Source organism: Littorina saxatilis, linkage group LG5, assembly GCF_037325665.1.
Source record: "Littorina saxatilis isolate snail1 linkage group LG5, US_GU_Lsax_2.0, whole genome shotgun sequence".
NCBI classification, from domain to species: domain Eukaryota; kingdom Metazoa; phylum Mollusca; class Gastropoda; order Littorinimorpha; family Littorinidae; genus Littorina; species Littorina saxatilis.
In genome coordinates, this window is record NC_090249.1 from 36,274,298 (window position 1) to 36,290,823 (window position 16,526).

At 46.3% G+C, this 16,526-nt stretch overlaps 1 protein-coding gene across 2 annotated transcripts in view; it reads left to right on the plus strand.

Moving 5' to 3' along the window:
- The first annotated feature begins 133 nt into the window (after positions 1–133).
- The window catches only part of LOC138967007 (histone-binding protein N1/N2-like), a 28,447-nt gene continuing 12,054 nt past the window's right edge, over positions 134–16,526 (plus strand). The window contains exons 1-5 of one of the 2 annotated variants that reach the window (XM_070339447.1): positions 134–311; positions 2,993–3,103; positions 3,510–3,628; positions 6,961–7,032; positions 7,404–8,606. In XM_070339447.1, the coding sequence (XP_070195548.1) occupies positions 256–311; positions 2,993–3,103; positions 3,510–3,628; positions 6,961–7,032; positions 7,404–8,606 (1,561 nt within the window). In that variant the 5' untranslated portion in view covers positions 134–255. The remainder of the gene's footprint in view (positions 312–2,992; positions 3,104–3,509; positions 3,629–6,960; positions 7,033–7,403; positions 8,607–16,526) is intronic. The other variant, XM_070339448.1, reaches the window with a different exon arrangement.

The window sequence follows — 16,526 nt, forward strand, 5'->3', positions numbered from 1 at the left end:
CCTGTCAGGTATTGCTGAAAAACTCAGCAAAGGGTTAACATTGCCACCCATTGAAAAGTTAAAAGATCTGGAATGATTAGTTTAAGGACTCTTTATTGGTATTTTTAGGTATGTTTAAAGTAGTAGTTAACATTACATTTATTAGAGACTATATCAGAGCTCAACTCAGGGCGCGAACTCTCGTCTGCACCACAGTCGGTGCGTGTCACTCACAACAGAATTTCGGTCAGTCCAGCCGCCTACTTCACTGTCGCCATGTCTTCCGAAGTCAGCGAAGGTCCTTCCACCTCAGGGTCTCCGACCAAAGACAAGTATGAGACAGTACTTTATCCGACTCTTTCATGAATTGCTGAAGAACTTCTTTGTTTTGTCATGAATCTTATTTCCCCCTTGTCACAATATTTTACAGACAGTTCGTATTCATGCATGTGGAATATTTTTTTGAAGGGATAGAACGGATAAATCAAATGTGAGGAAAACGGAGCTGAGGACAGCCTTACTTTACCATAATGGAATAAGCTCCAACGAAGAATCATGAAGCAGAAACTGAGAAAGATTAACTTCTAGTGTTTTCGCATTCACACATTTAGGCTTAAAGCTGTGGTCTATTTATGACTTTCCGGGGCTACGAGGTTGAAAAATAGTGATACAATCATGTACAGAATTCTGTACAGCAAACACTACCCGAAACCCCACCTATACGGCGTGTATGACCTTGAGAGCTTCAGTCAACGCTTGGATTTTGCAGTGGTAACATCCTGTTTGCTCTCTCAGAGCTGAGCATATTTGTCACGAAGGATCGAGCAGAAAAAATAAACGACTTGGCAGGGATTCGAACTCGGGGCCTCGAAATGTCGGGGCCGATGTCTTAACCGCTAGGCCACTTCACCAGTGTTGTCAAAGATAACAAATTGATAATTTTATATCATTCTACGCTTGAATTACCATTCATGCGTTGCAAAAACGTAAAAATTGCCATTAGAATTTGCCTTTATTCGCGCCGCAAACATGTTTCACGGAATCGCAGTACATGTTTACACCGTCATGCTACACGACATTCTCGCAAATAGCTGCGATATCTCTATTTACAACATGCAAGAAAAATGACAAGAACAGTAATTGAATCTCTCCAAAGCTCTGTGCAGTTGAAAACATACATCTAAGAAATAGTTATACATGTTTTCACTTCTGAACAATGGGCGGATAGAGGTATAAATCATGCTGCTTCAAGAATAACATAACCTGCATTCATATCAATGTTTTTTCTTCTTTTTCTCAATAGGCGCAGTAGCCTAGTGGTTAGGACATGAGACACGAAGTCTCGAGGTCGAGAGTTCGAATCTTCGCCAGGGCGTTTATTTTTTCCCCTTGATCTCTCTTGAAGATAAAATATGATCAGTTTTGAGAGAGCAAACCGGATGTTATCCCTGCAAAATTCAAGCGTTGACTGAAGCTCTCAAGGTCATACACGCCGTATAGGTGGGGTTTCGGGTAGTGTTTGCTGTACAGAATTCTGTACATGATTGTATCACTATTTTTCAAACTCGTAGCCCCGTAAAGTCATAAATAGACCACAGCTTTAAACTCTGTTTCATGATTTGTGCTAAGGATTTTAGTTCACTGTATTAGTTGCACGTGCTGTTGCAGCACAAGGTAGATTATTTGCACTCAGTTACTAACCATGAGTCTGAACATTGTCAGTGACCAACTCCTGCAGGCCCTTGGTCTTAGCCAGCAGAACAAAAGGCCAGGTAGCTTGCTGTCATTGTAGGCTAGGCAGGAGTTTTATTTCCAGTCTGAGAAGAGGCGACTTTAACGTCACATTTATCAGGATTATTGTCAAGAAGTTATGTTCTTAATCTTATTGTGAGGCTATTGAGTGAATTGATGCTCGCAACTTCCATTGTTGTCAATGTTTGTTATGAAAAGTGTGTTTATGTTATAAAGTGGGTTATGCTGTTTAGAATGTAACTGTTTGTAGCATTGCCACATCGCCCAGCGTCAACTGAGGACACTGTGAAAAGGCACTTTTTTTCACTTTGAGTGAAAAATAATTGGCATAATTGATGTTTGTGAGTCACATATTATGTATCAAATAAATAAGGAATGAATAAAGAAATGATTCAAAAAACAAAGTTTACTGCATGAAATTAATAAAAGATGTGTTTTGGAATATTTTGAGTGTGAAAGTGCGTGTTCATCTTCACTGCCTCTCACGGCCATTTTTGCATCACTCTTAGCAGACGACCAGTTCATTTCAAACTGCTCGGAATACCGTAATTTTCATTGGAGGGCTGTGATATTTTGCAACCAATCAGAGAAAGCCTTACATCTTTCCCATACAAAAAACCGCGAACCACCTGAAGCTACATCTCCGTCAGCATGACGGTGAATATTACTCGTGTGAGTTAAACTAAAATTTGGTCTGAAAACTTCCATCATGCAGTTTATAAAACATTAACTTCTGTTTCATTTAAGCCAAATCAAAAGAATCGAGCGAGAAATGACTTATTCCCAACGATTATGCTGCGCAAAACGGGACCCGAAAAATGCGAAACTCGGCCGATCAAAAGCCTGAAGAGGTTGCGATCTCGGCTCGCTCAAAGCAAAGTGATTTCGAACTAAAATGACCATATCTCGAGAACTACTGCACCGATTTAAATAAAACAAATTGCTATGTGCTCAGAATGTTAATCTCTTTAAAATGGTGTGTTTCTTGTCATTCAACCATTAATTTCAAAATTTCATGTCATTGCCACAGCAATCATGTAATTAGCTACTAGTACTAGCTTTGTCCTCAAATGACGCCCAAAATTTCTCAACTAAAATGACCTTATCTCGAGAACTACTGCACCGATTTAAATAAAACAAATTGCTATGTGCTCAGAATTTTGATCTCTTTAAAACAGTGCGTTTCTTGTCATTCAACCATTAATTTCAAAATGTAATGTGTCATTGCTACTGTTAGTGTTAACCATCTTGTTTTTTTCAGGATGGATGCCCGGTTGAAGGCAACAAACCTGCTAGCTCAAGGAAAGCGAAACATGGTCTGTCAGGAAATCCCCACCGCTGTCCAGCAGTTCCAGGATGCTTGCCAGCTTTTGTGAGTCCTTCCTAAATTAATCTTGTTTCACTGTCAATTAAAAAAAAAAAAGTATTAGGTTCCCCAGCCAAACTTTCTTTCATAGTGACCCTAGAACATTGTTACCTTTTAACTCGACAAAAAAGAAAGACTGCAGGCTCAAGAAGGGAAACTACCCTTCTCTGAAATCAAGGGGACACAACTTGCACAAGTTCTGGTGAGCAAAAAAGCCACATGTGCAATGAGAGAAAAAAAATACTGAACGGCTTACTGTAAAGTGTAATTTGAGGGAGGAGGTGCGCCGGCAAAATGGAAGACCTTATGCCTGCAGCGTTTCTAAAATGTCGGAAGTTGCTTTTGTTGCTTAGGGTTGGAACTGCACTCTACTGTTCATAACACATTATACACCATAATCTACATTCTTCAGGTCTGGTGCGTATGGCGAGATGGCAAAGGAATGTGCTGATGCGTATTTCCAGTATGGCAGCGCCCTCCTTGAACTTGCCAGGATGGAGCAAGGTGTCTTGGGAAACGCCCTTGACGGAGGTGATTTTTGTTGAAATTATTGGTCAACAAAGATTGTCAAGATGTACAGGCCGTGTGATGTCATCTTAGTGCAGGTCTTTGAAAACTAAACAATTAATAGGAAGAGGAACTGAGGAAGAGATTTACCCACTACCTTGTGAGATTTTAGTATTTTACATTCAGAATGTATTTGTTGTACTTACAGCATAATCGGGGGTCATACTGACTTGAGTGCTTTGCATGGGTTACAGAAAGCAAGATCTATGATAAACAGCAATTATGACTAAAAAGAAATACGTATAAAGCCTGAAGAATGCAATATGTACCGATAATTTTGCAACCAGTGTTTAATTATTTTGTCAGTAGGTTCTCTTTTATAGCAATGACACATGAAATTTTGAAATTAATGGTTGAATGACAAACACACCATTTTAAAGGTCCTTGTCTACATTTTTATACCGAAATCGCCATTTGACCATTAAAATGCAGAGTCTATTATCTACAAATATCAACAATACACCCCCTTTCGATCAGGAAAGACGAAGCCAGTGTAGTCGTTTGAAAATTCATTGTAGTATTCCAGCGTAGTACTCATAGTAGGATATCCTTATTTGGAAAATGCCAAGCGCAAAACTCCTCTCAAATCCCGTGCATTTCGTGCGTTTAAAAAAAAGCATGGACAGCGCTCCAGTGTCAAACTGTTGCTGCACTTGTTTGGGCGTGGCTATAAGCATAGTGACATGAATTTGATTGGTCAGTATTTTTAGGCACATGTTCTCAGCAAACAGAAAACAAAATATTGGAAGCGTGAGTCACGCTACCCAAAAATAAAATCTTTTTTTACATATATTTTTTTTTCTATAACTTTTTGACTCGCATGCGAAGCAAAAGTGAGTCTATGTACTCACCCGAGTCGTCCGTCCGTCCGTCCGTCCGGAAAACTTTAACGTTGGATATTTCTTGGACACTATTCAGTCTATCAGTACCAAATTTGGCAAGATGGTGTATGATGACAAGGCCCCAAAAAACATACATAGCATCTTGACCTTGCTTCAAGGTCAAGGTCGCAGGGGCCATAAATGTTGCCTAAAAAACAGCTATTTTTCACATTTTTCCCATTTTCTCTGAAGTTTTTGAGATTCAATACCTCACCTATATATGATATATAGGGCAAAGTAAGCCCCATCGTTTGATACCAGTTTGGTTTACCTTGCTTCAAGGTCAAGGTCACAGGAGCTCTTCAAAGTTGGATTGTATACATATTTTGAAGTGACCTTGACCCTGAACTATGGAAGATAACTGTTTCAAACTTAAAAATTATGTGGGGCACATGTTATGCTTTCATCATGAGACACATTTGGTCACATATGATCAAGGTCAAGGTCACTTTGACCCTTATGAAATGTGACCAAAATAAGGTAGTGAACCACTAAAAGTGACCATATCTCATGGTAGAAAGAGCCAATAAGCACCATTGTACTTCCTATGTCTTGAATTAACAGCTTTGTGTTGCATGACCTTGGATGACCTTGACCTTGGGTCAAGGTCACATGTATTTTGGTAGGAAAAATGTGTAAAGCATGTGAGTCGTATGGGCTTTGCCCTTCTTGTTTCCCCATGGTTCATTCATCATCTGACATAACTTTTTAGCGATCCATGAAGACGACACCATCACGTTGATTCGTTGATGACACAACCATTTGTCGAGGATAGCGTAGGCACCCGGTCTGCTCCCCGCCTAAAATAGGCCAGTGCCGTTCCGTCTTCGAGGGACTCCGTGGGTTTCATTTCGGAGTTTTCCTTCTCCTAGACGAGTTTCCTTCCATGGATGATGAGCCTCCTCTACCCTCGTTTTGAATTCAGAGTGGTCTTCTCTTAGGATAGCTGCCTGCCAGGGTTGACGAGCCTATCCTGCCCGGCTATTTGACCCATAGCTGGAGGTTGGTTCGTGGGCACCTGGGCGTTTCCACACACCGGTGGGCCCGCATGCCGCACGTCTAGGGGCCAACCTCCGAGTCCTTGTAGTCTAGCCTGGGGCCTTGCGGTACCCAGTTTACGCCTGTCGCCGCGATGGAGGCACTACATAGGGCTTGTTGTGGAGAGGTTATTGTACTGGCAGGAGAGACTGACGCATTCTGCTCTCTTTTCGCATTGTCCTAAAAAGGACAGACGGTGCTAGCCAGCGGTGAGGGCTGAAAGCGAGAAGTGACAAGCACAAGACACTTCGCCAACACACTAGACACGTCACACAACCGTTTGGCAGGCAACTTTTTAGCGAAATCTAACCATAAGATTATTGGAAAAAAAGCAAAAATGTAGACGACCACCTTTAAAGAGATCAAAATTCTGAGCACATAGCAATTTGTTTTATTTAAATCGGTGCAGTAGTTCTCGAGATATGGTCATTTTAGTTGAGAAATTTTGGGCGTCATTTGAGGACAAAGCTAGTAGCTAAATAGATGGGACATAGCCTGATTGCTGTGGCAATGACATGAAATTTTGAAATTAATGGTTGAATGACAAGAAACACACCATTTTAAAGAGATCAAAATTCTGAGCACATAGCAATTTGTTTTATTTAAATCGGTGCAGTAGTTCGCGAGATATGGTCATTTTAGTTCGAAATCACTTTGCTCTGAGCGAGCCGAGATCGCAACCTCTTCAGGCTTTTGATCGGCCGAGTTTCACATTTTTCGGGTCCAGTTTTGCGCAGCATAATCGTTGGGAATAAGTCCATTTCTCGCTCGATTCTTTTGATTTTTGGCTTAATTGAAACAGAAGTTAATGTTTTATAAACTGCATTTGAACCGTGTATGCCGATGGAAGTTTTCAGACCAAATTTTAGTGAAACTCACGAGTAATATTCACCGTCATGCTGACGGAGATGTAGCTTCCGGTGGGTCGCGGTTTTTTGTATGGGAAAGATGTAAAGCTTTCTCTGATTTGTTGCAAAATATCACAGCCCTCCAATGAAAATTACGGTATTCCGAGCAGTTTGAAATGAACTGGTCGTCTGCTAAGAGTGACGCGAAAATGGCCGCGAGAGGCAGTGAAGACGAACACGCACTTTCACACTCAAAATATTCCAAAACACATCTTTTATTAATTTCATGCAGTAAACTTTGTTTTTGAATCATTTCTTTATTCATTCCTTTTTCATTTGATACATAATTTGTGACTCACAAACATCAATTACGCCAATTATTTTTCACTCAAAGTGAAAAAAAGTGCCTTTTTCACTGTGTCCTCAGTTGACGCTGGGCGATGTGGCAATGCTATTTCTAAATTAGTTTGTCCCAAAAGCACTGCTTGAGGAGCATATCTCACAGCAAGTCTTTGTTTTACATTTGCAGTTGATGTGGATGCTGAAGACGACGCTGAACCCAACAACAAAGAGCAGTTTGAACCGGTAGACAAGATTGGAGGTATGATAGTAGCGCTTTCAGTAGCGTAGGCGTTTACTCTATTGAGCTCTGTTCCCATTTCCTTGTTACGAGGTCTAGAGTCGGTGATTTATATTTACGGGTAATGCCAGAATTGGACTGTTTGCTTTTGGTCTTGTGGTTGCATTGCAAAAAAAAGTGTGTGCCATTAATGTTGATCATCTGTAGAGTTTCAGTAAAGAAGTTTGCTTTACCATTGTGCATTGAGTGTGTAGTTTCCTTTGCTGCTGCCGGAATTAGTGTTATTATGTGTGGTAATCATAACTACTGCTGCTTAATTACTAGCATGGGAAAATATGCCTTGTTGCTCTTCTTCACTGCTTTCCTATGTTTGCTTTTTATGCCACCTGTAGAGGAAGAACGGGACAAGCTTAGGGCAGAGGTGTATGAAGCCATGTCGGAAGAAGAGCGTGCAAAGCAAGAAAAAGAACAGAAAGAAGGAAAAAAAACATCAGCAGATAAGAAAAGTGATGCTGACGCCATGGAAACAGATGAAAATGATGAGAACAAGGTCGAGAAGGAAAGCAAGAGCATTGAAGCGGCTGACAAAAAAGCAAAAGACGCAGAGACAGGGGAAGCAGAAAAAGGCACCAAGTCCTCTTCTGTGCTGCAAGAACAAGATCGGATGAAGCAGGTGGTCGAAGTCTTGGCTGAAAAGAAAGCCGATAACAAAAACCAGAAAGTAGGGGCCAAAGGAGAGAAAATCGAAGAGGCTGCTAAGAAAGAAGAGAAAAACAAGAAAGACAGCGCTGAGAAGAGCAAGAAAGATGAAGAAGCCCCAGAAAATGTAGAGAAACAAGCAGGCAAGGATGAGAAAAAGATGGAAGAGGACAAAGAGAAAGGAGGATCCACAGAAGAAAAGATGGAAGAGGACCAGAAAGACAGGGCCAAAGGAGAGAAGATCGAAGAGGCTGCAAAGAAAGAAGAGAAAAATGAGAAAGAGAGCGCTGGGAAGAGCAGGAAAGACGGTGAAGTTCCAGAAAAGGTAGAGAAAGAAGCAGGCAAGGAGGAAAAAGAGAAAGACAAGAAAGGAGGACCCACAGAGGAAAAGATGGAAGAGGACCAGAAAGATGGGGCCAAAGGAGAGAAGATGGAAGAGGCTGCAAAGAAAGAAGAGAGCTCTGAGAAGAGCAAGAAAGACGGAGAAGTTCCAGAAAAAGTAGAGAAAGAAGCAGGCAAGGAGGAGAAAAAGATGGAAGAGGACAAAGAGCAAGACAAGAAAGGAGGATACACAGAGAAAAAGATGGAAGAGGACAAAGAGCAAGACAAGAAAGGAGGATCCACAGAGAAAAAGATGAAAGAGGACAAAGAGAATGATAAAGGAGGATCCGCAGAGAAAAATGAGGACAAAGAGAAAGACAAGAAAGAAGGTTCTACAGAGGAAAAGATGGAAGAGGACAAAGAGAAAGATAATAAAGGATCTACAGAGGACAAAGGGAAAGACAAGAAAGGAGGATCCACAGAGGAAAAGATGGATGAGGATACCGAGAAGAGCAAGGAAGACAAGTCAGAGAAAGTAGCTACTGCTGATGCTTCAGAGGATGCCAAAGCTAAAGGTGATTCTTGCACCTGTTGATTACCTTCAAGTTCAAGGAATTCCCCCCATGTTTTACTAACTTATAAAAAGTCTTATTAGATGTAGGGCTGAAAAGGTTTCAAGCTTCAGTTGATGGCTCGGCTGTTCTGTTGTCTGCTCCTCTTCATCACCTTCCCTTTAATCTATTTCCCTAATGTTTTGCTAACTTTTTCAACATTTGGTTAACTATTGTGCACATTTTTGTGTTTTTTTTGCAGATGAACTTTTGAACTTGAAGAGGGATTCTTTTTCTCTATGTTATCATGCATGATTGAACCTTTTCCCATGGACATAATTTTTAACCTGCATGCGTTATGCTTCATTCCGTTTTAGAATGGTAAAAAGATGATTTGTGGTGTCTTATACTTAAATAGTACTTGGAACATTTAAGTAGGTGCAAATAGTGATTTTGGTAGGAATTGAATTTTCTTTCCTTAGCGTATATATTGTTAGTAAGTGGTAGTAAGAAACTGGAAATTTGTAAGTGGGCTAAATATGTTCAGCTGAAAGCATTTTTGTTTCTGCCTCTTATGGTTTCTATTTGATGCTGTTGAAGTGGTTTAAAAATAAGGAAGCTTGAAACAGTGTTATTGGAACCCAGGGTTTAACCTGGAAGAAAAAGACAATGGGACATTTGTCCCCCTCAACCAAATTCTGATGGGACATTGCTTTTTTACGTGGGTCTGTGAGTGTGATTCGATCGATATCGCTTGTGTTGACAGTTTCCGCAGAGGTAAACGCGCAAGCACAGATCGATCCCGCACAGTTAGTAGGATTGGTTGAATACTAATGAATTATTTTAAAAGCCAATCTCAGCGTGTTTCACAAACTCATAAGTTGCTCGGCTTGGCGCCTGTTTTTGCTTGGGTCTTTCCGAACACTCTACTCCCGTGAAAAGTGTGCACGGGGGTGACGCAGTGCTACGTAATCTCAGTGCGCCCTTTGACGCACTGAAGGGAATTCCAATGGGACATTTTGAAATGTTATGCGTCAATGGCGCACTAGTAAATGAAACCCTGGGAACCCTTCAGCTCAGTTAGAAAATCATTTGGTATTGATTGCATAAGAAAAGATGACCGTTTTGGTACATGTATTTGCCAAATTTTCAGGTTTTGATTAATCGGACTGCTTTGGCTCTGATAACCACACACCCTAACTGTCTTTGTTGATGCACGACTTTTGTTTTTCACGTTATACATGCCAGGGAACCCATACAATTTCGCCATATTTTGTACACTTTTAAGTCTAAAATACAATCAGTACGGTCGGTGGAACAAAATTACAACCACAAATTCTAGACTACTTTTCTTCACAAGCGCATCTGAGTTTCACACAACCAAAGTTGCACACATAGGTTGGCATTCCTGTATATTTACTGGGACACTGTTTATTTTAATGATTAAAGATAACTTTATAACTTTTGATTAAATTACATATTCCTACTCCGAATCACATGTAGCAGTTGACTCAGTCTAAAGTGCTAGGTCTGAAAAGGCTACCCGTCTAAGGGGAGCAACCCCAACTAAAAAAGTGTAAACGTAGCTATGGTAATGACGACGCACCCAGGGAGTTACCTCCCCTCCTGCGTACTACGTCACTACTGCTACTGACCACGTGACCCCTATCATTCGACACTTCAGCTTTCTAGGGAGCAGGTCGTGAATTTTTTGGCTCTAGTGGAAGTTCGCTGTTTGGTGTTTGCTTAGACACCCACCGGCACCCACACCCGTCTCTTCACCCGCTGCACTGGTAGTTGGTGAGCTCGTTCCTTTTCTTGTATCGAACGTAATTTTCAGTTGCTACTTGAAATTTTCGGCCACGTGTTGGTCACGTATTTTGTGGTAGCCATTTTGGAATTTTGTGTCTCCATTTTGTTGTCAGCATGTCTGACGGAGACAAAAAGCGCGAGCGCGGCAAGGCTGATGTGAAAGGGAAAATTAAACCCAAGTCTTCCACTTCTGTCCCTAAGCCTATTTTGGTTGTGGTTTCTGACGCGGCTAACAATACTGTTATGACGGTCCCTATTTCTGCCCCAAATGACCAGCCGGTTGTGGGGCAGTCTAATCAACCTACGCGTACCTGTGTTTCTCGCTCGTCTTCTCTGCCGCTTGCAGATTCGACGTCGCTGGTTTCATCGTTGCTTTCTTCGCTGGTTCCCGAGCTTCGCACGCTGGTGAGAGAGGAGTTGGTGCGTTCTCAGCCGCCGACTTCCGTTGTCCCGTCGATGGCTTCCTTTCCGCTTCCGGCTGTGACGCTGTCCTTGACCGAGGCGGTTGCTTCTGTGCCTTCTACCGCTGTGGTTGGCGACGCAAGTAAGTTGGGCTGGTCCGTAGGCCCTCGTGAGGCCGCTGGACGCTCCCTGCTGGGAAGCAGCCCTTTTCGGCGGGTTCACGACCCGCAAACCCCTGTTCGTTCTCACTTTGGCTTCACGGAAGACCATCGTGTCGATGAGCAATGGCGGCATTTGGTTCAGGCTTCGACGCTTCCGGCACTCGCCGGAAGCGTAGGTCCTCCGACGTACGCACCCGCTGGGGTCGTTTCCGGAGTCGACCAGCCGGTTCCGTCTGCTGCGCTTCCGGCACTCGCCGGAAGCATAGGTCCCCCGATGTACGCACCCGCTGGGGTCGTTTCCGGGGTTGACCGGACGTGGCCCTCTGGGCATTCGGCCTTCCGGCCGCCGTCCACAGTGTCTGCGCTTCCGCTTTTCGCGGTCGCGTCTGATACTTTTCCGGCTCAGACCGGATCTGCTGCTTCTTCCGCTTCCGCTTCCTCTCAGGTGGCGGTCGCGGGGGGGCATCACCAGCCCTTTGGGCAGGTGTCTCAGCCCTGGCCGGGGCAGTCAGCGCTTCCGTCTTCGGTTGTTGCTTCGACTGCGGTTCCGGTTCCGGCGGCTGCGGGCATGCCGTCCTCTTACTCTTTCCCTAGTCAGGGCATGAGTTCGGATGGTATTGGAGTGGACGGGTTTCCGGTTTCCGGTTACGGTGTTCACCGCCCTTCTACCAGCAACGTGGACTTCGGTCCTTCGCCGGATGTTTCGGACATGCAGTCCGTCGCCAGCGAGGCTGCACGTGTTGGTTATCCGGAGAGACTCAAAGTGGCCCTTGAGGCCGCTGCTGAGGTCACTTCGAGATATTTCGCGGAGGGGGCTTCGGTCTCTTCGGCTGCCGCTTCGACGGCACCGTCCGCGATGGCCGATTTTCGCTCTGGGAAGGAGGATGACTCATACTTCCGGTTTTTGGAGTCTCCTTCCATAGCTTTTCAGCTTTCTCAGGTGTTGGCCAAGCCATCTCCTTCCGGAAGCGGAATTCCTTCACTTCCGGTTCCGCTGCTCGTGCCTCACGGCTCAGTTCCGGAACTGGCTCAGCAGTGGATGGCTTCGCCTTCTCAGGCTTCTGCATTCGCTCTGTCGTCTCACAAGCGGTTGGTCTTGCAGAAGTCTCCTAGGAACTTGTTGGATGCGTTCGCTCTCCCGCGTTCATCTTTGACAGTTCCTCCGGAGATGCTGGCCTTGTTGGCCAAGCCTATCAAGAAGGATGACGGCGTGCTCTTTTCTGAGAACACTCTGATTGCTTCTGAAGAGGCAGGGCGTCAGCAGCTGGAGCTTGCCTCCATTGCTGAGACTCTCATTCGGGCTCTCTCTCGTGCCCTCACTGATTCACTGAATCCGTTCTCTCTCAGCGAGGATCAGGATGCGGATGACGTCTCCACTTTGTTGGCCGCTCTTGCGAGGGTCAATGAAGAACAGATGAGACTTTCCGCGGTGCACTATGCGCACTCTGTTATGTGTCGTCGGGATCTCTTCCTGTCACACTCTCAGTTTTCGGATCAAGCGACCAAGGACACTTTGCGTGCCTCACCGGTCTTGGAGGGTTCCCTCTTTGGGCATCTCGTTTTTGATGCCCGAAGACAGGAAATTCAGGCTAACAGGGACCAGCAGTTCTCTGACTTTTCCCTGCACAGCCTTAAGCAGTCCAAGCAGTCTCAGCCTTCTCAGCCTAAGCAGGCTAAGGTTGCTGGCCCTCCCAAACCGGCAGACAAGGGTCGTGGACGTTCCTCTTCTCGGGGCTCGAGAAGACGACCGTCTTCCGGCAGGGGGAGAGGCGGCTCTGGAAGCAAGCCTCACCCCCAATGAAGTGCTCCCGATCTCCCCCCCACCCCGCCCTCCACTCTGGTGATGGCGGGGGGCCCTTCCAGGGCACTTTCCCATTGGCTCGTGTCCATACAGAGTCAATGGATCGTGGGGGTCGTGAGGTCGGGCTTCCGTCTTCTCTGGAAAGATGGCAAGGCACCTCTGGTCAGGCGTCCGCCGGCGTTCAGGCCTCCCTCCTCGCAGGAAGCCATTTCCGTCCTTCGGTCGGAAATAGACTCCCTGGTGCAGAAGGGCGCAGTGGAGAAAGTCCTCGACCACAGTTCCCCTGGGTTTTACGGACGGCTTTTCGCCGTCCCCAAAGCCTCAGGGGCATGGCGTCCTGTCTTGGACCTGTCGTTCCTCAATACCTTTTTGAGGGAGATAAGGTTCAAGATGGAGACGCCAGCGTCGGTCAGGGACTCTCTCCGCCCGGGAGATTGGGCGACTTCCATCGACCTGACGGATGCATACTTCCATATTCTTATGCATCCAGCCGACCGGAAATGGCTTCGTTTCCGGTGGGCAAGTCAGGTTTACCAGTTTCGCGCCCTTCCTTTCGGCCTGTCTCTCGCCCCTTGGGTCTTCACCATGGTCGTGAGACAGGTCTGCGCGCTGGTGAGGTCGCGGGGTGTCCGGCTACGTGCCTACCTGGACGATTGGCTCATCTTGAGTCAGAGTCAGGCGGGGTGCGAGCAGGATACCCAATCGGTTCTTCGGGAGGCCAACTTGTTTGGCTTCTCGATCAACCGATCAAAGTCGGAGCTGACGCCGTGTCAGACGTTCACCTACTTGGGAATGTCTTTCGACACGGCGGCTTGGACTGTTCAGCCCTCTCAGAAGAGGGTGGACAAGCTCCAGGCGTGCATACGCTCCACTTTGCCTCTCCCGAGGGCCTCCCTGCGGACTTTGGCCTCCATCTTAGGGCAGATGGAGTCCATGGCTCTCCTGGTCCCCTTGGGGAGGGTCCACAAACGTCCCTTTCAGCTGGCGCTGAAGCCGTTCGTGGACTCTCCCACGGTGGATTGGAATGCCCTCATCCCTCTCCGGGGATGGTTCCAATCCGCTACCCTTCCGTGGCTGGACACGGAGTGGGTGTGCAGGGGCGTGCCGATAGCCCTTCCTGCCCCAGACTTGGACCTGTTCACGGACGCGTCCTTGGTGGGGTGGGGGGCTCACACAGACCAGCTGACTGCGTCAGGTCTGTGGTCGGCAGATCAGAGGATGCAGCACATCAACTTGCTGGAGCTAGAAGCCGTGGCTCTAGCTCTGGACAAGTTCCGGCCCTCCCTTCAGGCCAAGCATGTTCGTCTGTTTACAGACAACACGACAGTGGCAGCTTACATCAACAAGCAGGGAGGGTCGCGGTCTCCGTCGCTTTCGGCCAGGGCCTGCGAGATCCTGATTTGGTGTTCAGAGCATCAAATCAGGCTTTCGGCCAGGTACCTGCCCGGAAGCTTGAACACTCTGGCGGACGCGCTCAGCCGCTCCGACAGAGTGCTTCAAACAGAGTGGACCATCACTCACGGAGCGCTGGATCGTCTCTGGTCTCTTGTGCAGAAACCTCAGGTGGACCTTTTTGCCACCAGGTTCTCGAAGAGACTACCAGTGTTCGTCTCACCATTCCCGGATCCCGAGGCGTGGGAGACGAACGCGATGGACATTTCCTGGTCCGGCCTGGAGGCTTACGCGTTCCCGCCATTCCAGTTGCTCACGCGAGTTCTCAGGAAGGCGGAGCAGGAGGGCCCGTCCCTCCTGCTGATCGCTCCTCTTTGGCCGTCTCAGCCGTGGTTCCCGGACCTGCTGAGACTCGCCCAGGGCCCTCCCATTCCTCTCGCGCTCACGCGAGGAGAACTGGTACAGCCTCACACCGGCAGCCTCCACGCAGAGCCTCAGATGCTGAATCTTCACGCGTGGAGGTTGTGCGGTCTTCTCTGAGGCGCAAAGGGGCATCAGATCTGACCATGGACCTGGTAGGACGCTCGCACAGAGCATCTACCTCGTCCGTTTATGAGTCACATTGGAGGGCCTGGGTTACCTGGTGTCACGAGCATCGGCTGGATGCTACGGCGCCCCGCACGATGCACGTGGCGAACCATCTTGCTTTCATGTCCTCTCAGGGAGCTTCCGCTGCCTCGTTGAAAGTAAGAAGATCGGCCATCTCGGCGACCCTACGCCAGATAGGTCGCTCTATAGATGTTAGTGGCGTGATCGCGGGAGTCATCAAGGGCGCTTCCCTTTCTGACGTCAAGTCCCGTACGCCCGTTCCTAAGTGGGATCTCTTATTGGTCATGGAGTTTCTGCGCTCAGCGGACTTCGAACCTCTCAGAGATGCCAGTTTTGCGAATCTTACACGCAAGTCCCTTTTCCTTTTGCTGCTAGCATCGGCAAGAAGGGGCAGTGAGATCCACGCTCTTTCCGGTAATTCGGACGACATTTCCTTTGAATCAGATGGGTCCGTTACCTTGCGGTTTCGGCCTGAGTTTCTTGCGAAAAACCAGGCTCCCGAGCGAGCTTCTCCTTTGGTTCATGTCAGGCCGTTGTCCACTATTCTGGCTCCGAACGACCCAGACTTAGTAAATTGCCCTGTTAGAGCCCTTCACATCTACCTTGCTCGTGCTCAGTCTCTTAGATCCGCAGCTCAAAAGCTTTTGTTTATTTCTCTCAATACGGAGAGACATAAGGATATCACTAAGACGACTCTGGCCCGGTGGGTGTCGGCGCTCATTAAGCATGCTTACGAGTGGAGCCGCCGCAATGAAGGGGGGACACAGCCTGTCCTTCCTCTGGAATCAGCTCGGGCTCACGAGACGCGAGCTTGGGCCTCCTCCTTGGCCGTGTTACGATCAAGAAGACTGGAGGAGGTGCTACACACCGCATACTGGCGTTCCGAGGATGTCTTCATGAATTTTTACCTGCGTGACATCTCGGCTCTTCGCCAGGATGGATCTAGAGCTTTGCCTGCCATGGTGGCAGGGGGTCAGCTCTTGACAAGGATTTGAGAGTGAGTTTGAACTTTTTTCTTGCCCACCGCCTTGTTGTTTCAATCTGCTACATGTGATTCGGAGTAGGAATATGTAATTTAATCGAAAATTTTATTGTAAATTTTCATTTAATAAATATACCTACCCGAATCACATATCGTAGTCCCTCCCACCTACCCCGCTTATGATTTGGAGATTTTATTCTTCGAGTCGAATGATAGGGGTCACGTGGTCAGTAGCAGTAGTGACGTAGTACGCAGGAGGGGAGGTAACTCCCTGGGTGCGTCGTCATTACCATAGCTACGTTTACACTTTTTTAGTTGGGGTTGCTCCCCTTAGACGGGTAGCCTTTTCAGACCTAGCACTTTAGACTGAGTCAACTGCTACATGTGATTCGGGTAGGTATATTTATTAAATGAAAATTTACAATAAAATTTTCGATCAATGATTACTGTTTGTCATTAAACATTGAAAAGTTTGTTTTTAATGTATTAGTAAACTTATTTAACAATGCAACAGACATGTGCATAGCATGTTTGAATCATTCAAATGCTGTATGGAGTACAATCATATTTCTGAAAACACCAAGTTTGTTTGAGAATACTCGGTCCAAGTCCCGCAGTGGGGCACTGCGGTTATGAAATTAAAGGCCCCTCCTGTTTTTGGAACCGCAGGAGCTTTCTAGTTTGCTGTTAGGTAGATTTTTGGTTCCTCTTTCCTGTCATGCTCTCTTTTTCTTCATGAATTCTTTTCTTTTTTCTGCCTTCTTGCTCATTCACCTGTATTTTTT